The sequence below is a fragment of the Cottoperca gobio genome, chromosome 18 (assembly GCF_900634415.1).
Source record: "Cottoperca gobio chromosome 18, fCotGob3.1, whole genome shotgun sequence".
Taxonomy (NCBI): Eukaryota; Metazoa; Chordata; class Actinopteri; order Perciformes; family Bovichtidae; genus Cottoperca; species Cottoperca gobio.
Genome location: NC_041372.1, coordinates 7,672,443 through 7,695,687, shown reverse-complemented (window position 1 = coordinate 7,695,687; position 23,245 = coordinate 7,672,443). Strand labels below are relative to the sequence as shown.

At 38.0% G+C, this 23,245-nt stretch overlaps 4 protein-coding genes across 6 annotated transcripts; 3 read left to right on the top strand and 1 right to left on the bottom strand.

Annotated features, from left to right (window-relative positions):
- Positions 1-309: 309 nt before the first annotated feature.
- On the top strand, positions 310-8,000 carry cd68 (CD68 molecule). The gene is made up of 6 exons (XM_029455358.1): positions 310-465; positions 1,683-2,290; positions 2,707-2,826; positions 4,101-4,170; positions 4,592-4,771; positions 5,617-8,000. Exons 1-6 carry the CDS (start codon positions 417-419, stop codon positions 5,754-5,756), a joined length of 1,167 nt encoding a protein of 388 aa, XP_029311218.1. The 5' UTR covers positions 310-416; the 3' UTR covers positions 5,757-8,000.
- Positions 8,001-9,127: 1,127 nt separating this feature from the next.
- Positions 9,128-13,516, top strand: LOC115023609 (uncharacterized). Of its 2 annotated transcripts, none has more exons than XM_029454766.1 (7): positions 9,128-9,232; positions 9,480-9,601; positions 9,682-9,792; positions 9,977-10,030; positions 10,852-11,010; positions 11,994-12,116; positions 12,909-13,516. In XM_029454766.1, the coding sequence occupies exons 1-7, from the start codon at positions 9,226-9,228 to the stop codon at positions 12,945-12,947; spliced, it is 615 nt and encodes a 204-aa protein (XP_029310626.1). In that variant the 5' UTR covers positions 9,128-9,225; the 3' UTR covers positions 12,948-13,516. The 2 variants fall into 2 exon arrangements, with proteins under 2 accessions (XP_029310626.1, XP_029310627.1); XM_029454767.1 differs by having other exon boundaries at positions 9,154-9,232; positions 9,483-9,601.
- Positions 13,517-13,751: 235 nt separating this feature from the next.
- slx1b (SLX1 homolog B, structure-specific endonuclease subunit) lies at positions 13,752-17,565 on the bottom strand. Of its 2 annotated transcripts, XM_029454765.1 has the most exons (5): positions 16,931-17,565; positions 16,784-16,835; positions 15,823-16,167; positions 14,848-15,063; positions 13,752-14,630 (listed from the first exon to the last, which is right to left on the bottom strand). In XM_029454765.1, the coding sequence occupies exons 1-5, from the start codon at positions 17,101-17,103 to the stop codon at positions 14,601-14,603; spliced, it is 816 nt and encodes a 271-aa protein (XP_029310625.1). In that variant the 5' UTR covers positions 17,104-17,565; the 3' UTR covers positions 13,752-14,600. The 2 variants fall into 2 exon arrangements, with proteins under 2 accessions (XP_029310625.1, XP_029310624.1); XM_029454764.1 differs by having other exon boundaries at positions 13,752-15,063.
- A 138-nt stretch (positions 17,566-17,703) lies between these two features.
- LOC115023610 (bolA-like protein 2) lies at positions 17,704-20,417 on the top strand. Its single transcript, XM_029454768.1, has 4 exons — positions 17,704-17,721; positions 18,012-18,076; positions 18,479-18,576; positions 20,092-20,417. Exons 2-4 carry the CDS (start codon positions 18,014-18,016, stop codon positions 20,189-20,191), a joined length of 261 nt encoding a protein of 86 aa, XP_029310628.1. The 5' UTR covers positions 17,704-17,721; positions 18,012-18,013; the 3' UTR covers positions 20,192-20,417.
- The last annotated feature ends 2,828 nt before the right edge of the window (positions 20,418-23,245 follow it).

Below are 23,245 nucleotides of genomic sequence, written 5' to 3'. Positions count from 1 at the left end.
TAATCATTAAAGCCCCTTGATATGATACATTGAATTTGCAATGTGCAATTTGAATTATTCAGAAAACAATGTTTCAAGTATCTGAAAAGATTTCACACCACCAGCATAAACAAAAATCTTTCAAATCACATTGATTTATTAAAACATATAATTTGTTTATTTACAAATAGTATTTGGTTAATTTAGGTTCATATGAATAATCGATTTTTATTTTAATATATGTATTAAAAAATATATATTTGACATTTAGGAATGTTTTATTTTTTAAATACATTGTTTCCGGTTATATTCTGTGCCTCTAATAGCTTGACGCGGCTGTTCGTTTATCAGAGGAGACACAGCGCTGTTGTTGCACATATGTCAGGAAAAGTCCAGCAGTAGACTAGATACCGTCAAGACAAAAAGCACCTGTCACCATGAAGAGAGTTGTTGTGTTCACTTTTTTAGTCTGCTGCGCTGTCTCAGGTAAGACACTTTCTGTTTCGACGACTTTGTAAAACTATAAGCAACACAGGTTGAAGAGGTTGTTTTTTTAAGCAGTTTTGAGAGGCAAAAACTTTTGCTCCAGTACATTAACATGTGTGTTTCTTTATAACGCAATTATGTTGCATCACGTAGTGACTTATGTCAAAAGTTGGGTTTTCTACGTTATTGTATGCAGCCCTTATGTTGGTTATCAGAAAGCTTATATGCTTTATGTATTCGGTGTTGAAATATTTATATTTTATGAGACCTCACTGTGACTTCCTGGATTGTTGAGGGAACATAAATTTCCGCAGTCTTTCGATAGTGTTTCATGTCTGAGTCACATGTCAGCTGGCTGAAGACGACTGTTTTTTTTAGAGGACAGGATTCAACTGGAACTTGTGTTGAAGCCCAAACTCCAGTCGATATTAGCATTTGATTTGTTTATGGTGTCAACAATTAATAGTTTTAAAATATTTTTGTTCAATTATGTCAAAATATTTTGTGTAAAATGTATTAAACCATATGATCTAGAACCATGTTTTTCGGGAATTTGTGTTCACTTTGGTGGTTGTTTTTTTAATAATCTGAATCTAGACTGACTGGAGGTCATAGTCTGTATTTACTCTATTATGTCTGCTTGAAATCCCCTATTCATCTGTCAGGCTCAAGCTAAACACAATCAGTAATATGAAAGTTGTAATGTAAATTAACTTTAACTTAATTCACATTTTAAAGCGGACCATCTGTGTCCAGTCACCTGTTCTATCTGAATCCTGAAATTTGACATTTCAAAAACCATTGCCTGAAACTACAGATAAGCTGTGTACTGAATCTCATCACAAAGTGTCATAAATGTGCTGCAGACTTGTGTTACACATTACACTACCTGCTCAGCACCAAACAGCAGAAAGACAAAGTTAGCGAGTAGCTGGTGAAAATGTAGCAGCTAAAAAGGCAAGTGTTTTTCTCAGGAGTTGGTGAGGACCAAAACAAAGCTAAAAGGAAAGAATTGGTCTTACATTTATCAGGTGGCATGACTCCAAATGTATTATAATGTTGCTCTGAGCAGGCTACATGTGTAAGTGGGCAATTGCTAGCTAAACTGTTAGCCATAATAACTAGTATTAAAGCCAATCATTTGTTAGATGTTGTTTTTCCAAAGTGGTATATGAATAAATATTGAAATTGATTTACCTCTGTCTTTTTGACTGAAGCACTGTCATTGGCTGAAGATGGAAATAATTCCAGACCTTCTGCAACCGTGTTGCCTGCGGATGAGTTTGGCAAAACAAGCACGGAAACCTCCAAGCTAACCACCAAGCCAGCCCCCAAGCCAACCACCAAGCCAACCCCCAAGCCAACCACCAAGCCAACCACCAAGCCAACCACCAAGCCAACCACCAAGCCAACCACCAAGCCAACCCCCAAGCCAACCACCAAGCCAACCACCAAGCCAACCCCCAAGCCAACCCCCAAGCCAACCCCCAAGCCAACCCCCAAGCCAACCACCAAGCCAACCACCAAGCCAACCCCCAAGCCAACCCCCAAGCCAACCCCCAAGCCAACCCCCAAGCCAACCCCCAAGCCAACCCCCAAGCCAACCCCCAAGCCAACCACCAAGCCAACCACCAAGCCAACCACCAAGCCAACCACCCCCAAGCCAATCACCACCAAGACAACCCCCAAGCCAACAACCCCAACTCCTCCTAAACCTACTCCCCCTACCAACTTGACTGTTGGAAACTACAGCGTAATGACAGACAAAAAAGTGATGTGCCTGAGGGCTCAAATGGCGGTACAGATCCGACTGGCAACACCAAAGGTATATTTCATCATTCACAATAGACTCTATAAGAGCCCCTGCAAATTTTGTACAAAGGCCTAGCTTTTTCAATTTTCTTAGCTGATTTTAATTTTAAACTTGCATTTAGGATTTATTAATCCATTTAGGATTTTGTCAACATGGATAGAACTTTCTGCACAAGCATCTGACTCATGCATTTGTCAGCATCTCATTTTTAGGAATTGAAAAAATGTTTTCATGAAAAGGTTTTGATTTCCTCATTGTGATGCATTCAATTGACTGTGGAAGGTTAAATGTGAGTCATCTTTGTGTCATATGACAATTGCTTATTCTACATGACAAGGTATCGTTTCCTCTAAAAGCGGATACTTTCTGGAACATTCTGATACAAGGTGGCCATCCAATTGCCTGATTTCTCTCTGTTTATCTTTCAGGCCAATGGAACCTTCATTGTTCAACCAAAGTCCACCACAGCAGTAGGAGGTTGTAGTGGAACCAAGGCCAACCTTACCCTTGTCTTCAAAGAGGGCTTGATCACCTTCATCTTCAACAAGGTACTTTTGATGTCCTAAATTAGTCACAATTATGGAAGTATATTGTGGTGATTTGCCGATAGGGGCGATATTGAGGTCAGTACCTTATACTTATCTTTGATCTGCTCACACTGATTTGCCGAAAGTCTTGAGCAATTAAATACTTTACTCATTCTTTTGATGAATAACCAATTGTTTTTCTGGTAACTTCATGTAGGAACTGGAATCAGAGAAAGGTTGTTAATTAAAAAAAGGGAAGTTTATTTGACAAGCCTGTTCTAAGAGCATGTGACAGGGAGTGCCTCCGTCTGCCTCACTCCTCAGCGCTTGTGTGATTAATTTAGTGATTTTCTAATTGAAAGACAAATGGTGAAAAAACATCCATCACAGTTTCTCAGAGTCCAATGTAGCGTCTTCAAATATCTTGTTTTGTCCAATCAACGCTCCAGAACCGAAAGGTATGTAGTTTACCACGATATAAATCCGAGAGCAGCAGAAAATGATCACAATGGGAGAGCAGGAACAAGTCTTATTTTGCTGGAAAAATGACTGAATCGGTTATCTAATTAGTTGCTGATTGATTTTCAATCGACTAATAGATTGATCAACTAGTCGTTTCAGCTCTAATGTGTTAATTGAGTCTAAATCCTTCTTTTAAAAACCCTTACTGAAACTATTTTGTTTTTTTTAGCTCTAAATAAATGTTATAAACAACTTAAAGACAATACATTTGTTAGCATTCAATGAACTAGAAGTTTTACCATAATACCTCATCCTGAGTGTTGGTTTGGATTTAATTTATGGGAAATGGAGGTCATTAAAGGAAACCAAAACAGAAACCAAAAAAATATAAAACAAAATGGATTTTGTATTTAAAATGTCCTTTACAGATATATGAGTGAACTGTACAACATACTGTTGAGTAAGGTTATGTTTCATTATATTTCGTCATATCAAATATCAATATGATTTGCCAGACAAGTTCTGTATCTATTGCTCCTCAACATGTAGCATTATACAGGCCAAAAACAACCGTCCTGTTTTGTGCTGTAAACTATCTCCGTCCTTCGACCTTTCGTGAAGAAAATCTCCCTTCACAATCAACATGCTGGCACTTATGATACAATGCTGCATTCCAATATTCTCAATAAATCATGTTGTTTTGTTCATAGAAATTAAAACCAATTTGTCACATTTAATCAATTTTAGGATTTAAAATGCTCCATGTAGCACATTGAATACCCACTACCATTGGATAACAATTTGGTGAAAACTTGTCCTTCTTTCTTTCCCAGAGCGCTGCTAATAATACTGTCTACGTTAATGCTCTGTCTTTCAAACTCAACTACCCCTTAACCAAAGAAGGTAAGTTGGGAAGACTCACATTTATTCTAGTCTCTACATATGATTTACTACCATTTTATCGATTTAAACTTTAGACTAATTGGGTCACTGATTTATAGCTGCAGATGGGGGTTGTGCAAGACTGGCAAATATTACCAATAGGTATTCAAGAGTCAACAACTCCCTTGAATACCGTGTGTGTGTGTGTGTGTGTGTGTGTGTGTGTGTGTGTGTGTGTGTGTGTGTGTGTGTGTGTGTGGGTGTGTATAATCTGTGCATAATCTGTGCAATTACTGTTGAGCATGCGATGCCAGTAACTACCAACCTACTTTCAGTGCAATGCAGTCGTACAAGTTTGGTTCCATATCTGATGATCAGCATTTGTTTTTATGGGAATTGTTATTGTGACCTGAATTCACCTGAGCTTTACTTTGTTTAACAGTTGCATACAACATGCCATACACTGCCTCCAACAAGTCACTGCATCTCTTCGGCGCAAGGGTCGGACATTCCTACTCCTGCAAGAGTGAATCACTGTACATGGGGAATGGACTGTACCTGGATGTCAATCAAGACAGGACGCAGGCCTTCAATCTGACGAAGGGCAATGAGTTTGGCAGTTGTAAGTGTCTTGATGAAGAAAAATGAGTCAGGGAGCATTTTGGCTCAATGAATGCTTATCAATATTTATTCTGAAATGTCAGAATGCTATCAATGCTCAGTAAGGTAGCTAATGATAGAGTAGCATCTAATACATTCTGTGTTCCAGAAGTGTATGGAAGTCTGTGGCTGCCAATATCAAAATCAGAAAATCTAAACAAATTGCTAAATGTTAAGATGTAATTTTCCAATTTTTATTTTAAATTGTATGTTTATCTCCTAATTATATCCCATGGACAACCATTTTTGTGTGCACTCCTAAGCATAACACTACCATAATGATAATGACATTGTCCACTAACTAAAACTTTCATTTTGAAATTGTCAGGCAATGTGCAGCCTAACTTTATAAATGAAATTGCAAACTTTTGCATTTAAACTTAATTTGAGCTACTTTTAAATTAAATTAAAATTGCATTTCTATGGTAATTTTTATAATGGTCAATATTATAATAGTTGACTTTGAATAAATCTCACAAAAGTATCCTGCCATTGCCATTGTGAACATTCTTTAAATGGAGTATTCATTTTTATTTTCATTTGGTAGTTAGTGTGAGTTTTTAAACATAAAAAGGAAAATTGGATTCAAACATGTTTGAGTCACACTTCATGAGCACACACAAGGATAATGATATTGTATTTAATTATATAGGCAGTCATAGACCTTAATCCATAGACCTTAATCTGGATTAAATAACATTCTTGGCAAAATGGCACTTTTCAAATGATTTATAACTTCATTGATTTACTGACATTTGCACTTCTTGATATGTACATTAAATGTGTGCATTTGTGTGTGTTTTCCAGCTGACCCTTGTGCTGCTGACAAGCCTGACTACCGCGTTGCCATTGCTGTGGGAGTGACATTGCTGGTGCTTATTGTCATCGTGGTGGTGGCCTACCTGCTGGGCCGCAGGAGGAAGACCAATGGCTACCAGTCTCTGTGAGGGAGGCCGGGCAGACTTTGATCAGAGGTCACTCAGAGGTTACTCCCATTATAAACCAAAGTCAGTGAGGCTGTGATCTTTCTCGAGCCACTAAAGCCTATCGGGCCATTTTTCAGTTAGTTTATGCCTTGGTTTACCTAATTTACTGTTATAACAGTATTTTAACTAGAGATCCCGAGTACGCAGGCTGGAGTGTGTCACTGGAATACGTGGAGACCTCAAAAGTGTTTGATTATAATCATGCTATTATAAATTCATAAATTCAAAGTAATAAAAATAAAAAGATAATTAAATTGATCTAATAATCACTCTAATCTTTTAAATGCTGAATTAATAATTGAAGTCCTAAAATACATTTAAATGTATAAATAAATAGAATAAATAAAGCAGGCACTTTAGATTTGATTAAAACACAAAATTAAACTGTAAATGTTATAGCAGGAAACAAATAATCACATAAATTAATCAATTTATAATAGATTTTGTATTATTATTCCAGTGGCATATTCTTGATTTTTTTTTTTAGATTTAACATTCCAATAGTTAATATTTATATTTGAGCATTTGTATAGGCTGGACAAGCCTCTGAAATAGCATTTATATATTGGGACACTAAAAAGACTAAAGCTAATAATGGCACATCTGTACAGACTGACATCTTCATTAAAACTGCCCAAAATGTATCATTAGAATCAGTTCAGGTTATTTTCCCCTAAAGACAGCCCAAGTGTATGTGGTCAGTACTGTGATAATGATATAACTTTGGCTCCTTTTATCAGTCTATCCCCACATTAAACTCTCACTGAGGAGTGAAATCGGAAAGTAGGTCAGACTTTATTGTGTGTTTTATCTAAATTATATTCATCTTGTCTCAGCAAATACACGATAAAGTTAGTTTAATTCTTCCTCATTGTTTTAGGTTTATTTGGAAATGTTTTGTTGTTCCTTTTTTTATTTTTTTAAGAATCAAATCTTGTATCTTCTAGGGACTTTATGTTTAAAAAAAGAAGGGAAGTTATCAGATCTATAATGTTACATGGGATTATACAGACTGTTTGCTTTTATTAATAGGCACAAAGGGAAAATTAGAGGGATGTTTACAAGGGATTATTCAAACCCAGACGACAATAATTGCACTAATTACTGTCCCAACTTGATTGCATTTGTGTTTTTTCATACAATATGTGGCTGATGTTGTGTTTTCATAGAAATGCAGGGATGAATCGTCCATGTGGTTCAGTAATGAGTCTATTCTGATTCGATTGTGTATGGGTTATACATTCATCACATCTCTGGAGTCCATCTCTCCTCCCTCGCCAAGTCTACTCTCATATACCATATTGCCTTAAAGGAATAGTTCGACTTTTCAAATATGAAAACTGTGATTCTGTTGTGCACTAATGGCACATAAGTGGACGCCACAAAGAGACATTATACTGTTGAGAAAACAATCCCACAACAGCTCCCGAACAGCTTCTAAATAAAGCTCACGGTGAGAATACTTTCTTAACTGCTGTTTCCAAGGTCAAGAAGGAACTTTGAACCTCAAATACTATGATCCATTTAGGCGTCTATCAGAAATGGCAGAATTGCAATTTGAGTACATAAGTAAAATAACCAATGTATTTTTTCTAATCCAAATGCTAGTTTCCTGTTAAAGGGCCAGTTCTACCATATTCTAAAGGGCCACATTTTCTCCCATACTTCTATCTAGTCAGGCAGGTGGTTTCAGTTTTATGTGCTCATGGTTTTGATATATTTGCTTCTAAAACTTCTGTTGGATGGAATTTCATTGGTGCTCCTCCAGGCATTGAAAAATGACATCTGAAAACTGAATAACGGCTTGTATATTTCTAGAACTTACATCCCGGTCACCCTATGTATCCTCATAAATAGCTGTCAACAATATTTTTTTTGGTAGAAAGTAGTTGTGGTGAAAACTGTCGTCAGGACTGTCTGTAGATTACACAGGGTGACCAGGACATGCTTTTTGGAAAAACAAGCTGCTGGTGAGTTTTTTTTCAAATGTCATTTTTCAATGCCGTGCACTTCCATTGTTTTGTGATGGAAGCAGAAATCTCAGAGGCAGATATCTCAAAATCTGCCTCAAAATTTCGCCCATCAGGTGATGCTCTGAAGTTATGAAGTGAACATAAATAAGGGACATGTACAGTTATCCACAGTGTGTGAGCACTTTTACCTGTTGTTAACTTCCTGTGCCAATAAAGACTGATATAATTCTAAGTATGTGTTTGGTATTTCTTTAGTAGTAAATCTTAAAATCACTAAATAAGTAATGTGCTTAAGTTTTGAGATAATTGTAATTTACTTCAGTATTTCACTTTAACCTACTTTAATCTTCTACCACAAATAATAAATATTAACTTGTCAGTTACAGTTACTTGAGGATGCGTTTCCAACAGCTGCTTTGCAAGGGATAAGTGTTAGTAAAAGGCATTTAACAAGGATATTGAGAGCTTGTGGATTATAACTTTTCTCTCTATGGCCATTCCTGGGCTCCATAGAACATCAATACAATTACAGTACACTTTGCTGCTCACATAGACTAATGTTACTCCGTTTTGGGGAAGCTACTTTGAAAGCATAGCTTAGTTTCAGTAGTTAACTACACAAAAAATTACAAACAAAAAAAGAAAAGAAGTGTGACTACTCTAATCACGATGCAAGTTGCTGCAAAATGTAGGTGAACTACTAGTTTAATTACATTTAGTTCAATACTCCCCAACTATGATAATACCATTTCTTCTTTTATTTACTTTTTTCACAACTGAAGCTCACACATTTTTTCATTTATCATATGTTTTACTAAGCAAGATTTAGAATTTGTACTGAAAATACAATGTCCCAATATTGGACAGAGGGTTTGGGCCCTTTTACTAGAACTCAAATCAATGCTGCTAAGAGTTTTTAAGTATTGGGAGAGTGCAATGCACTCATCCCCTAAATACACAGTTGCCTTTGTGACCTATCGCTATCATAATTAGCAAATATTCAAGTCGGTCATTTATGACCAAAACAACTACAAAGAGATGACTATTAAGTCTGTGTGTCTTGCTCATATGTAGAAGAGGCGGTGGAGCCTTTTTTGCATGTCTGTGCCCAGGAGCCTATTGTAACATAATCTGCCCATGTAGGTCTGGAAATACTTTTAAGAACACTCAGAGTTGGCTGAGAAAGAGAAATCCTAAAACAAAAATATAAAAAATAAAAGGAGGCGGCTGTATTTTCTCTTACTAAAATAACAAGTTGTGCTTGATTGACAGATTTTGGTAGACATCGAACGGAAGTGAATTCGCCACCTCTCAGCCAATCATGATCCCAGTTTTAAACAGCTGATACGGTGTCTGAGAGGAGTTACGATGCCAGTTGTTGCGAAACTTCCTATCTGCATCCTGGGACCGTTGCAAAAACACGTTTAAAAACGGAATTTATCGCGGATATTGTCAACATGGAAGGTAAAAACACGCTTTTTTTTAATACATTATTTGACAGCTTTCAGTTAACAATAAGTACAGAAGGACATGCAGATCTATGTTGATTGTGCAGAGTGATGAAATCCAGATGTTTTCTGCTTGAGGTACCGACGCTGAATTTCGTTGCACAAGCATCTGCAATGCATGCGCTTCTTCTTTTCCAAAGTACTGTTCCTGCTAAATGTCAATATATTAGATATAAAAGTAAGAGTAGATTTGGCTGTTTCAGAAGAAGCAGCAGTTGTGGAGGAAGGCATCAGTGGATCTCAGAGCCCCCTGGTCGCAATCCACTTCCAGAAAGACGTCAACAGGAAACTGAAGTACCTGGAGGCTGAACCCAAAGCTCTGGGGGTACAGTGTGTGTCTCTGTGTCTTTACAAGTATACATACCAGAGTTTTGTGATCTTAATATATTGTCTCTGCTGATCCAGATCACTCAGATTGGCCTGAGTGTGTTTCAGATCACCTGTGTGGGTGTGTTTCTGTCCAAAAACCTGAGTAACATAAGCATCGACATTCCTCTCTTCATTTCATGTCTACTGGTAAGCACGTAGATAACGCTAATGTTGTACCATAAATTAGCTTAAAGAGATGAACACTACTTCTATGATTCTTTTTAACCAAACATTTCTGGATTTTATGACTCATTCCTGCAGCACTCTATTGTACTACCATCAAGTGGGGTACTTGTTGGTTTGGTTGTGTGATTTGTGTTTTTATTCACAGGTGATAATAGCTGGGAGTTTGGCTGTAGCAGCTCAGAACCTCCATCTGCCAACTGTGAGTTACTTGGCTGGAGAGGAGACACAAACATCAATCAATCGATCAAATCAAAATTGATCACCAATTCTATATAAGCAATATATAATAACAACTACCAAATACATATATCCAGGCCTACTGCCTTCAGAAACTACCAGAACAAATCAAAACTGTCTTGTCATGAGAAATTAAGACTAGTTTGCACTAGTATACTCTCCCTGCCACAAAAAAAAAAAAGAACTGCTCTCAGTCACTTCCTCTACAAGATGAGTCACTGGTCATTACACAAGTCCACTGACCCTGACCACTTCAGCCATGTTGCTCAGAGATCAGCGGAAGAGAAGCTAAATACACGGGTGGCAATGACTTAAAGGGGGCATGCTTTTATTTTGGGTTTCTACTAGAACATATTTACACGCTTTAATGGTCAAAAATACAAAAATGTTCAAACTACCAGTCTTAATATTATGGCTACATAGTGGCGCCTGTCTCTTTAAGCATCATGTGACATAGGAAGAGGAACCAAATCTGAACAGCTTGATGAATCACATGTTTTCTGGCCTAGGCAGCCCACAGAAAACTCACTGGGTTGTCTTATTTCACAGTTTGTAGTAATTTTGTAGTCACTTCCAATACGCAAATGTATGTGCATATGCACTGAAATCCAGCGATGACAATTTAAAATAGATGTGAATTTACCTAGTACAACGGGTAAATTAAACATGATTTGCCTTTGCAATATTCATTTCAGGATTGAAATATCGAGTCCCTTTCTTATATTTTAGTAGAAAGCAAATCAGGTGTCCTTTTAAAGAAAAGTTGTATCTCCTGTTTTTCAGCTGAGGGCCTGTTTGGGGATGCAGATTGTGGCCTGTGGTGCCTCCATCGTCGGCATGATCTGCTCTCTGGCTAAAATGGATGGTTCGCCCAATATGTGCTGGCATTATGACCATAATGAGAACACCACCTCTTTTCGCATAGACTGCCATTACATTGAGGTGAGCTATAACGGTTTGCTCTTTATAAGAATAATAATTTCATGTTTCAGAGTTGGATAAGATAAATAATGAAACTGTTGTGTAATGTAGTTACCTTTATACATTCTGTACAGTCAAAGTTATCTTTTAAAATGCGGCACATAAATAGCAAGCACCAGTGATTTTACTCTTGTCATTATTTGTTACGGTGCAGTAAGGAGGACCCAAATGCAGATGATAACAAAGCTAAAACCAAAACACAGGTACAAAAAAACAAAACTGAGGGAGCAAGCTTAGATAATACAAAAACACAAACCAGGAAGGCACGAGGGGGCCATCCAGAAACAAAGGTGTAACATGAATGACGAACCGACAACAGACAAAGGGGCTGGAGTGCCATATAAAGGAAGGAACTAATGAGTGGAGTGACAACAGGTGAGGTGGCTGCAGAACTGATGGGACAGGTGAACGCAATCAGGGCAGGAAGTGAAGTGGGCAGCAAGGAGAGGAGAGGAGAGTGACAAAATAAAACAGGAAACAGATCGTGACATTAAGTTCTGACTATACTATTCTAACAATTGTATGTCCTATATATATGGAATATCAGTTGACGATGAGCACTAGATGCAGTTGGACCTTCATTTAAAGAGTCCAGGGTTGAAGAGTAAGAGATAAAAGCAGTCGAAGTGCGAGTTGAAGATCACGAGATAAAAGCTATTGAAGTCATTTGAACAGCAACAGATGGAGCGCAGTTGAAATGCCATTTGACATTTAATTGACTTGTGAAAGCAGATGAAGTGTTAGTTAAAGTGTAAGCGATAGAGCCACTTAAAATTTCAGTTGAAGTGTAATCTTGAAAATGTACTTTTTTTCTGTCCATGCATACAAGGCTGCTGTTTTGAGCAGCCTTGTAATGCCGCACATCATATTTGTTCACGCTTTTCATTCTTTATGTTTTTAATTCTGTTAAAGCATAATTTCTGCTAATCTGATCCCTATTACAGAGCATCCTTTCACACTTTTGTGCAGAGTGTATAGTCATTCATGTAGTACTGGTGGCCATCTCCGTCACTCTGGCCGCCTACTGCTGCAAGGTGGTCAACTGCTGCTCGCCAGCTCCAAGAGTAGTAAGTAAAGTCAAAACTTTTTTTTGTTGCAATTACTTCAACCACGTGTAGCTCTATCATAGAGGTCCTCTATGGATGACAGAGTTTACTACTAATGCTGTTATGGGTACGTCCAGAGGAGACCCATGCGCAGAACACTAGACTCTGGAAACGGAGTAAGTTTAAATAGTTTATTTATGCAATACTCTCCAGTAGGCAGATGGTGAGAGAATAATGGTACAGCAGGCAGGCAGGTAGGCAGACAGGTAGACAGACGGTCAAACAGGAGTTGAGCGACAAGTTATGCAGTGATCCTGGAAAGAGCCAGACAACAAGTTATACATAAAATGCAAAATAAACTCAGATAGTGTCTCTACTGAGCGGCCGAGATCTGAGCTACCGGGGTAGTAGAAACAACAATCTGGCGATGAGTGGCTGGAAGACCGGGGTAGATAAACTGTGCTGGGATGAGTTGATTGTAGACAGGTGAGCAGATTGGAGTTGATGGGTTGAATGAGATCAGCTGCTGAAGTCTTTGGCCGCGCCCATGCCACATACACACACACTCACACAAACACACACATACACACACACACACAAAGAGATAGGGAAAACATGGACAGGAAAACAGTAGGGATACAGATGGGACCGTGACAAATGCATAAATATATTCCGACCACACAAGAAGAATAAGGATGCAGAGCCGGCATGATAGTGTTTGGGACCCTAAGCAGAGTTATATTACAGTAACTTGTAATTGAAGCAGTCAATCAAACATGGTTTAAGTTTTGTTTTGTTTTGTCTCCCTCTCAGCCTGTGATCATTGTACAAGCGCCCCCTGTCCAACAGTGAGGAGACAAAGTGGACAAGCTCAGAAGACAGATGTTACAGCTACATACAAATGCTACACAAATTTAAAGCTGCACTTTTTGTATTAACAATGCATCAAATGACTATGTGTTATGTGAAAGGGGTTGGTTGTAGTGACAAACCCACAAAGAGTCTGCAGTTCCCCTCAGCTCGTTGTTTTGGTTCTCCGCGCTGCTATACTTATCAACCTCATTATCAGCCACTGCACGCTCCCTGCACAGCAGCAAACAGCAGACAGACGCAGTTTGAGACTAGCTGGTGAACACAGTGGAGTGTTTAGCGGCGAGAGAGACAGATACTTTTCCCAGGAGTTGGTGGAGACCAAAGCAGAGCTAAAAGGAGAGTGAATATGGAACTTGCATTCATCAGGTGGACACAAACACGACTGAATGCTAATGTTGGTGCCTGATGGATGTGTAAATATCCAAATGTTTTTCTAACATATTTGTCATAACCACTTTATAAGGTGAGAATATATGAATTATGTGCTTCCAGCTTGTTTCACTGCAAGTGGTGAAAATTAAATCAATAAATGCAGCTTGAAGAAAGAACGTCAGTATTCTTTTTAAGGAGAATTACAATGCTCTCACGCTTTGCATATTACCATATTTTTTCATTTTCATTGGATATCTGTTTTTATATGTACTCCTTCTTTGATGTTAAATGTAATCAAAGTCTATTTTTAGGTTTGGCCGTTGTCGATCTTTTTTCTTTGCGAAGGAGACAGCTGTTTTTAGCTGGTGTGGTGCCATCACGCCGAACCGTAAAGAAGAGACTATCACCGTGTACTGAAGTTGAAGTTTATTTGATATTTTTAGGATTACATATTGAGTGTTTTCAGGGCAGAATAGTACATTGAATAGTCTGCCTTAAAGTGATTAAGGTACCCTGGCAGTGTGTGCTTGTTCTTTATCTGACCAACAGGCAAAATACCTACAGTTATTCTTTAAAGTGATATGAGGAAACAAAAACATATGTATACAGTATTTGATACCTTGTTACCATCTTGTTTGCTGTTATCACCTGATAAATTATCAAAATTGCTACTATCTGAAAAACTTGATTCGGTCGCTCAAGACTTTTTCAGAGCATAAAAAGATGACCTGTCATAGCAGGAAAACACACTAATTACGGGAATTATGGAAATATTAGATTAATTTGTGTAATCCTGTCACACATGAAAATAAGACAACATACACACTCTGGAACTGGAACCGAAACTTACATCTGTGCTCTTCCTGCTGATAAACCTGTGTACTTACTGTAATGATGTAACCTCAATCAGTGTTAAACTATCACTGCTGTAATATTTTGACAGAAAATTATGTTTCACTTCACAAAACAAAGATTTGTTATACAATGCATTCAAACATGTTTTATCCCACAAATATTGAATACATTAAAAAAGCATAATACTTTGTGATCAGAATAATACAAATGGAACATTGGAGAGTGGCAGGATCCTGAAAGTGTTGGACCTGTGCACATTTCTGCTGGACAGCTCTTATGAAGTCACTCTACATTCCTGTTCAGTTTGAAAAGGCTTATCGGTTATACATAATCTACATGATTCTCCATGCCAGTGTCATGTGGCACCACAGTTCATTAAAGTTCATTTCTGTAGGCTCCACTCCCTTATATCTGCAGTTCATCTGCCCAGTGGCTCTGTGGGAGATCAGAAGGACAAATAAGTAAAGCAAAAACTACATTCACGTGTAATACATAAATTCGTAATATGCTTATTAAGCTGAGGTCTTTAGTACGGAAGGTAACTGTGGATGTAATTTCCTTTGGTTTAAATTCCTAAACAGCCATTTTAATTTACTATGTGTGTATAAAGTACCGATATAGTGAACATTAAACAGACATATGTTTCTATAACCTGGGAGGAGGACGGTGTGATCTCCTGGAGATCTCCAAAGCAGCAGTGTTTATGGCGTATGAGACTCCCCCAAAGCACAGAGCGACGACAGGCCGGACATTTACCCTCCACTGGCAGAAGGTGGGACGGCTCTGACTTCAGAAACTGTTTAGAGAGGCAGATCACATGACTGTTCATTCCACAGGACGGGTGGAAGCAGCTCAGCTTTTCTGATACCTGAGGAAAAGAAAAGACGAAGATGTCAGTTCACCTTAAACTCCCAACAAGTAACTAACTAACTGATTGTACTGAAATAAAGGTTATCTGGTATCAGACTACAGAACATAACTTAATTCTGACATTATTTTACCTCCTACCAGGAAGTCTGGTAGGCAGTGATTGATCTTTTGTTTGGCAAGGCCTAATGTTAGCTCAAATGACCACATCAGTGGCAGGGAATGTCAACATAAAGATTATTATCTTGCTGTGACAAAATAGAAATGGAAGATTTCAATCCTCTTTTGGTCCGATACATGTACACAGCACAGCACACACAGTGAAATTTAGACTCTGCATTTAACCATCCTAGTATCAGCTGATAATATAATAGCTGCAGGGGGAGCAGTGTGGGGGGTCTGGTGTCTGGTGCTTGCTCAAGGACACCTCTGCAGTGCCCAGGAGGTGAACTGGTACCTCTCAAAGTACCAGTCCACACAACATACTTGGTTTGTTCGGGGACTTGAACCAGCAACCCTCCAGGCCAAGTCCCTACGGACTGATCTACTGCCGCCCTAGGGTGCAAAGTTGCAAGGTTTGGTGCCACCGTACCCGCACAGAGATCAAAACCAAATCCTGTGTTCATCTAATGTGTCTATGTTTGTTTATTAACAGATTATTTCACAGAATGTTGAACTACTCCTTTAATAAAAGCAGAGTATCCTTGAATCTTTTAACTAAACAGAAGAAATTCATCTTTGATATCTAAAGAGACTCTACCTTGAGCAGCCCTTTACAGAGAAAACACCTGGATGTCTCCACCACCTCCTCCTCCTCCTCCTCCTCCTCTTCCTCTCCTGCAGTCCGCAGTGGCAGCTTCTTCTTGGCTCTCACACTCCCAAAAGCAATGGGGATGTGAAGTGGAGGCTGCAGACTGGGCTCAAAGTCCATCCTGTACTCCTGTTTGAGCCAGCGTGCCGTCAGCGGCAGTCTGTTCCAGGGCGCCACCCGCAGCATGTTGGAGACAACGCGCCAGTGGAACTGCAGGCTCGACTCTTTCCTGGAGCGCCGAGAGACATGTGAGAGACGCCTAGAGGAGTGAGGGTGCTGCCACGCCCACTCAAACTGACATATACAATGACGATAGTTAGTATTATTATGTATTATGATTAAAGCGTACTGCAAAAATCAGGTAGCTACTTAAGACTCAGCTTTTTTATACTACCTGGAGCTGAATTAGAGTGAATGAGAGTTTGATGGTTATTTATTTCTGCTTTAGAAGATAATGAAACAATCAGATAATAAAATGTTGTCTCACATTCACTCCGTCCTCATTACTGCCAATGCCTCTCTCTCTATTTATCTCACTCTTTGTAGACTAGTTGGGAAACCGACAACACAACTTTGTTTTTAATATAAACACATTATCTAATAATGATTCTAGTAGCAGTACACACGTTGTCTGTGTTTGACCAGAGAGCACATTCAGAACTTCAAACTCTAACCTGATAGTTCCAAGGCCATCGGAAAATACTAAACCCAGAGCAGGGCTTTTTCTCTGGTCGAGACAGAGGTAATGTCCCTATGCTCCTAAGTGTCCCTTTAAGTCTAAATGCTGTTTTAGGGGCCTTTACAGCATGACAAGAACAGACATTTCAGGATGCAATAGAGTCACATATAATATTATTAACTTTGGTACAAAATATTGTCCAGTCACTTCAAAGACTATGCTCTCACTTACCCGAAGGGCAGCAATATCAGAAGGAAATCCATGTATAATGAGGACCATCTCCCTGGACAAAACAATGAATATATGCAGAATATCACTAATTATGAAATTACACATTGTCCATTATGTGGTATAGTACAGTAACGTTAGGTCACATACCATGGTCCTTTTCCACTCGTCCTCTTGGCTCCCCCTCTGTGCCGTCCAGCGTTGTGCTGTCCGATCCTGCGCTCGGGGTTCACAGTGAAGCCAATATAAATACGGCCTTTGAATTTAGCATTGGTGCAATACAGCATGTACACGCCAAAGAAGTTCTCTACCTCGACAACCATTGTAGAGGAACAATAAGCAGATCCGTTTGCTTAATTACGATTGATTTAACGTTAGATCGAGAATCCAATGAATTAGCTATAAGCATAACGTTAGCTGACTTTTGTACATCTTAGCTAGTACAAACATAAACAAAAAGGCTGGGGAAAATATTGTACAATATTACCCAATAAAGTTGTGTTAATATTGCCATTACTCGCGGATACATAACCTGTACTATAGCTCGAATTAATTAATTGTCACGTATTGTTACGATAGTTACCCATAACTCACTGACGTTAGCATGTAAACAGTGTCTGTCTTAGTAGCCTACTAAATTGCCGATAGAATATGTTTCAAAAGGACTCAGTGTGGCCAGCTGCGAGGCAAATAAAACGCTCACATAATAATTGAAAATTACTGAATACTGCTCCATCTTAAACTAAGCCAGGTTGAAATATATATTTTTCGTTTATATGAATCACTATTAACATTTACTTCGTCTTTCTGTAAAGACCACTAAATTATGATACGCTCATGGATTCGCTACTTTAAAACATATGTCCCGCCCATAATGTGTACATAGCGCATCTGATTGGCCGTATTTTCATCAGTCAGTGACACCCACCCCTTCACCCATGGTGACTGAAATGATCGAGAACACCGTATAATATAATATAATATAATATAATATAATATAATAAATAACATTTGATAATGATACACTTTTAAATTAAAACTCAAGTTCACAATTGTGATGCAACAGTGTTTTTTAAGAGATACAACGTTAGAAATGTAAAACTTAAGGAATACCATAACACTTCCGGTGTCAGCATGTCTATCACTCTGACTAGACTCAATTAGAAATCTACAAATTTAGCCCAACTGCAACGGGTGTACTAACGTAACAATTCATGTTTTGTTTACGCAGATATGGCTATTACAGTTGATCAAATCCGGGACAAACTTATCAAGGAGCTTGCGGCAGTACACGTGGTAGGTTTCTGGTTATTATTTGTATCAATTGTTCGCCTAGCTTAATGTACGTGTGTGCTGTAGTGAGAAACACGCCAAACTCCATTTGAACATTGCTGTTTGCTTATCTGCAGAAGTAAAAACATGGTAGAACATAACTGAAAAGTTTATAATATTGCATAATAACAATATGGTGCAGGTGTATAGCCACATTGACGTGTTAGAAGAAGATTTGTGGGATTTGAATGCCACGCAGTTGTACAACAGTTACCATAAAATGATGGCCAACAAATTTAAAGCAGCAGTAATTGAATGGACTTTGGTTCAGCTAACAAAGCTAGGTGGAGCTTTAACAGTCTCTGGTCTAGCTGATTTAGAAGACTAACTAAGTGTTGGCTGTAACTTGTATCTTGTCTACCACAGGATGTGGAGGATACATCGCCCAACAGATGTGCTGCCAGCTACAAAGTCCTGGTGGTGTCGTCCCAGTTCGAGGGCAAACCACTGTTACAAAGACACAGGTATTACTCACTGTAGTAACTGTAACATAATGCATGTTTACAGCGTGGTTTCTTCTCAGATCTTTGGTATCAGTTTAGTTAATAATAAATTACAAGTAAGGAAAGGCCATGCAGACAGTATTAATACCAGGATAAAAGATGTTGATTTGCAAATAGAGTGACTTACACTGACCTTAAATAAAATTGTAAAAAGTATTACTCTATGACCACATAATTGTATCAATATAGCTTATTGTATAAAAGTACTGTACTGTATTGTATTTTGATAAGGTATTATATAACAACTATGCTACATGAAATCACCCAAGATCTGTGTAGATACAGTGTGTAATTGAGTTTAACAAAACACTAACAGTACATCCTCACATTTAAACACAAATATCATGAGATCTTGTAGCACCTGTACAGCATATTGCAGTAAATACTGTATTATATAACATCCTAATATCACAGAAAAGCCTTAACTGTGTATGTGAGTTCAGCCAACCCATTGACGGTTCAGCAGTTGTGAAATTTGATCCATAACCACCTAGAATTCTCATGATGCTATGCTCCCTTCTGATTGATCTTCTGATCAGTCAAACCTATTGGGCATATCATACCAGGTTACTTATTTAGGTATATTTATTACTGAAACCGATGATAAAACAAAAGGTTTGCTAATATGTGGCTCCTAAAAGACATGAGGTAGAACCTTAATAACCAAACCTCAAGGCACTACTGTGCTTTCTTTAAATGTTAAAGCCTCTCTGAGTCTATTGATAGAATGCTATATAAATGTGTCTGGGAAAAACCAAACTCATATCAGAAACTCTGTAATAATGGATACTGTTCTTGTGGCCTTAACTTTTTTTACCACACAGAACTACACCTTTTTAAAATAAATTTCATCAAACAAACAGAAATTCTCCATATCTTCATTATCATTGTGGCAAAATCTCTTAATTTACTCAAAATATACATTTTCTAAATTCATCACAAGAAACTTAAGTTCAAATTTATTTATTTGATGAGATGAAACTGTTAAGGCTGCAACTAACGTTTACTTTCATTATCGATTAATCTGCCGAATATTCTTAGATTAATCGTTTGGTAGTGAAAAATGTCCATCCCAGTTTCTCAAAGTCCAAGGTGAAATTATTTATTATATGATATTTATTGGTCCATCATCCAAAGATATTCAGTTAATATGATATAAAACAGAAAAAAGTAGGAAATCTTTATATTTGAGTGGCTGAAAACGGCATCTTCTGCCAGTTTTGCATGACAAATTAGTTTAAAGATTAATTGATTATCAAAATAGTTGGCAGTTATTCTTCTGCCAGTTTATTATTTGTTGTATATCCAAACCATTCAGCTCCATCCACAAAGCCTTAAAGACTCTTAACATAGTTTAATTAGCGAGTATATAAATATTTGTCATAAATGCACTAACAACACTGCTCCCAGATGTAAAGCGTTCCTATGACTACTGCACATGTTTACACTCCAAACCTGTGTGTTGTGTTTTAACAGGCTGGTGAACACATGCCTAGCCGAGGAGCTGAAAGAGATCCACGCTTTTGAACAGAAAACCCTCACACCAGAACAGTGGGAGAAACAGAAATCACAATGAAACACACACACACACACACACACACACACACACACACACACACACACACACACACACACACACACACACCTTATATTACACTCACAACAGTTTGAAAGTGCTACTATAAAACAGGCCTTATACTTCTCTGATATGTATAAATAATACATACTCTCTGTAAATCAGAAATATTGATTTTAAATGCATTGAAATGTTCTGGTGGCAATTAAAACACTTGGATACTGTATGTTGTCTTTGTTGTTGTTTTTCATGTAAGTCATGTCATTTTGAGATCTAAAGAGGAAGTTAGTGAATATAGATTTTTTTTAAAGTATATATCTGTCACCTGGCAGAATTGTTGCAAATTGCCTTTTTCACTTCACACTGATAATTTCATATTTCAAGATGAGGTAAGATCCAGAATGAGAAGCAACATAACCAACCCAAATGTTTTTAGGGAGTTTTTTCTGAATCGAGGGTCTAAGGACAGAGAGTGTCCTATTGGGCTGTATACGATATAAAGATATAACACTGATTTAACTAAGTGGACCGGGATGAGAGCTTGTTTTTTTTCAATTATATTTTGTAAAGCTGAAATGACTAATAAATATAAACTGCGGCCTCTTGACAGACTAGCAGCGCTTTAGTCCAATGAAAGACCAACAGCAGGTTCATGTATACAGTATGTACAGATTTATATAAGATCCATTTAACAGCCTCTAACAGGTGACAGTGATCAACATGTAGAGGATGGGCATTGAATATAAATGAGATGAATACAGTTACAATACACATGGTCACTGTAGAGTATGATACGTTTATTCCCTTGTGTGTGTGTGTGTGTGTCTGGTGAAGCCTCACACAAAGTACAAAGGTCTCCATGAGGTGTGAAAACACCAGGCAGACCCCCCCTGTGAGTTTTTCAGTCAATCTGTGTTTTTCTTTACTGCAAACACACATCAGCCATGCGTGATTTTAAACATGTGTTTCTCTCCAATGTCAATAACACATACAGCATAGCATGAATTGTGTTCACTGTGTTCAAAGATCCATTTGACCTGCTTGTTGTGACCATTAATAAACATGTATTCCAGCTAAAGTGGGTTATGAAAGTTGAAACCTTTCAGTGGGCTTTTGTTCTTCACACTCCGTAATCCAGATATTTTTTTTTTTAAAGGGAAGTAATGATAAGTATTATTTTGAGGTGAAAAGCGTATATATATAAAGTATAATTAACTTTCTAGGGCTGTCCAATATCAGATTTTCACTACACGATTATCATGACCAAAACAATTCACGATAACGATATAATTGCGAGATCTAGAGAAAATAATAATTATACTAATAATGCATCAATCCAGATAATCTTCTTGTACTTTTTTTCTCTTTTTGGGCAAATAAATTGCACTCTTGTGTGTGGAGCGAGAATGGAAAGAATGGTTTAAGAGATTATGTACAAGATATTAGCATTTGAATATAATTATCATATCAATATTTTATTTCTTAAATATTGCGGTTATTGTCAATACCGTGACATCGTGACACCCCTATTTAAACAACATCTCATGGTCTTCATCAGTTAAAAGAGTTGTCAAGGGAGAGTGAAGAGTATGTAACTTTGGTCACCATGTGATACACATGTGGAGATCATAACCTTTGTCTCCGCTCAAGGATGATCTCTGTTGTTGGATGTGAATGTCCTCCCTGATCTGGAGTGATGAAACCTGGTGGGATGATGTTTCCCTGTATGAGAAAACATGTTTCACTTGGAGTAAGTACATTAAGAATACCTTCTTGTATGACAAGGTCAGGTGTCAACATATCAATTACATCCCCAGATTTTTAGCCTGGCTGAATGCTGATTCAACTGAACGCTCATTTGATTTTTATCCTTCAGTGAACGGGAGACAAACACAGAGCGAGAGCATCAAGTGTGTGAGGATTACTTCCACCACTTACCCTCCCAAGGCCTGCTAATGGAATAGCCGACATGGGGGGAGAGTGTGTGTCTTTGTCTGAGTGTGTTGGGAATGAGTTTATTCACTTCTCTGTCTTTAGGGTTGAGAATATTACATTAACCTTGCAATTTATACTAAAGCCGTTTCCCCTTGAGAGCTGTGAAGTAACAAAAGGAGAAGCAAAATAGAATTGTGGAAAATAATGATATACAAGGCCTGACCTTATTCCTTTAGTTTCCAGTGAACCCTGTGATTTAGCCCTACGGCGTTTATCATAGCTGATCTGATGGAGGCTGAAGGCCCGTACTTACAATGTAACTCAGTTTTACTGTATGCTAATAGTTAGCGTGCACGCAGGACAGAACCACCCGAAGAGACTAAGAGAGATGTTGTTGCAAATCCTCTTCTCATACTGTATGTTGGAAGAGATGATCAGTGCGCTGGAGATGCAGAATCTGTAATCTATAATCTATAGGCGTATCTTTTTTTTATTTGAGTTTTTGGTATTAATACAGTTTAGGTGACCAGTGGGAGCAGGAAGAGACTGAGGTGTTACGGGTCTTCACTCCGCAGAGTAACAGCTTGTGTCTGTGAATGGGGGCTTTGCTGTGTGAACAGTGGCTTTGTTAATGTATTTTATTCAACAATTTAAAAAAAAGACCTATTAAAAAAATGATATAACCAATAAAAACAATTAAACCAGATGGCTGTGATGCCATTTTACTGTTTGCCAACTGAAAAGAGGATGAAGAAGAAGAAGAGATTTAGCTGTTTTTAAATTGAACAAAACATCACAACACAAACAGCTTTGAAACAAACAGAAAATCGCTTAATGTAGATGTTGTTTCAAGTGGTCTTCTCCAGGAAGCAATCCAGTCCAGTCCCTGTTTTAAATCACACTAAATCCTATCGTGGCATACCCTCAATAAACACATTTCTTCAGCACATGTGTGCATTTACACAAGTATATATATTGTAAACCAGCTTCGCAGTGTCGGGTTGAAAGGAGTCCTTCTTAAATCCACGGGAGCAGAAATTAATCCCCTGCTGTATTCGGGATTAAAGGGGAATAAATCAATAGACAAGCCTTGTGTGGTCGGAGATGTTAAATTAGACC

What these genes read in the sequence shown, in the direction of transcription:
- slx1b (XM_029454764.1), bottom strand. Translation starts at nt 17,103, where the DNA reads ATGGTTGTCGAGGTAGAGAACTTCTTTGGCGTGTACATGCTGTATTGC. An exon ending in ACGAGTGGAAAAGGACCATG is followed by an intron (nt 16,836 to 16,930) that starts GTATGTGACCTA and finishes TGTTTTGTCCAG; the next exon opens with GGAGATGGTCCTCATTATAC. An exon ending in TCTGTAAAGGGCTGCTCAAG is followed by an intron (nt 15,064 to 15,822) that starts GTAGAGTCTCTT and finishes TCTTTTCCTCAG; the next exon opens with GTATCAGAAAAGCTGAGCTG.
- LOC115023609 (XM_029454766.1), top strand. An exon ending in CTGAACCCAAAGCTCTGGGG is followed by an intron (nt 9,602 to 9,681) that starts GTACAGTGTGTG and finishes CTGCTGATCCAG; the next exon opens with ATCACTCAGATTGGCCTGAG. An exon ending in TCTTCATTTCATGTCTACTG is followed by an intron (nt 9,793 to 9,976) that starts GTAAGCACGTAG and finishes TTTTATTCACAG; the next exon opens with GTGATAATAGCTGGGAGTTT.
- cd68 (XM_029455358.1), top strand. Translation starts at nt 417, where the DNA reads ATGAAGAGAGTTGTTGTGTTCACTTTTTTAGTCTGCTGCGCTGTCTCA. An exon ending in CTACCCCTTAACCAAAGAAG is followed by an intron (nt 4,171 to 4,591) that starts GTAAGTTGGGAA and finishes TTTGTTTAACAG; the next exon opens with TTGCATACAACATGCCATAC. An exon ending in GGGCAATGAGTTTGGCAGTT is followed by an intron (nt 4,772 to 5,616) that starts GTAAGTGTCTTG and finishes TGTGTTTTCCAG; the next exon opens with CTGACCCTTGTGCTGCTGAC.
- LOC115023610 (XM_029454768.1), top strand. Translation starts at nt 18,014, where the DNA reads ATGGCTATTACAGTTGATCAAATCCGGGACAAACTTATCAAGGAGCTT. An exon ending in AGCTTGCGGCAGTACACGTG is followed by an intron (nt 18,077 to 18,478) that starts GTAGGTTTCTGG and finishes TGTCTACCACAG; the next exon opens with GATGTGGAGGATACATCGCC. An exon ending in CCACTGTTACAAAGACACAG is followed by an intron (nt 18,577 to 20,091) that starts GTATTACTCACT and finishes GTGTTTTAACAG; the next exon opens with GCTGGTGAACACATGCCTAG.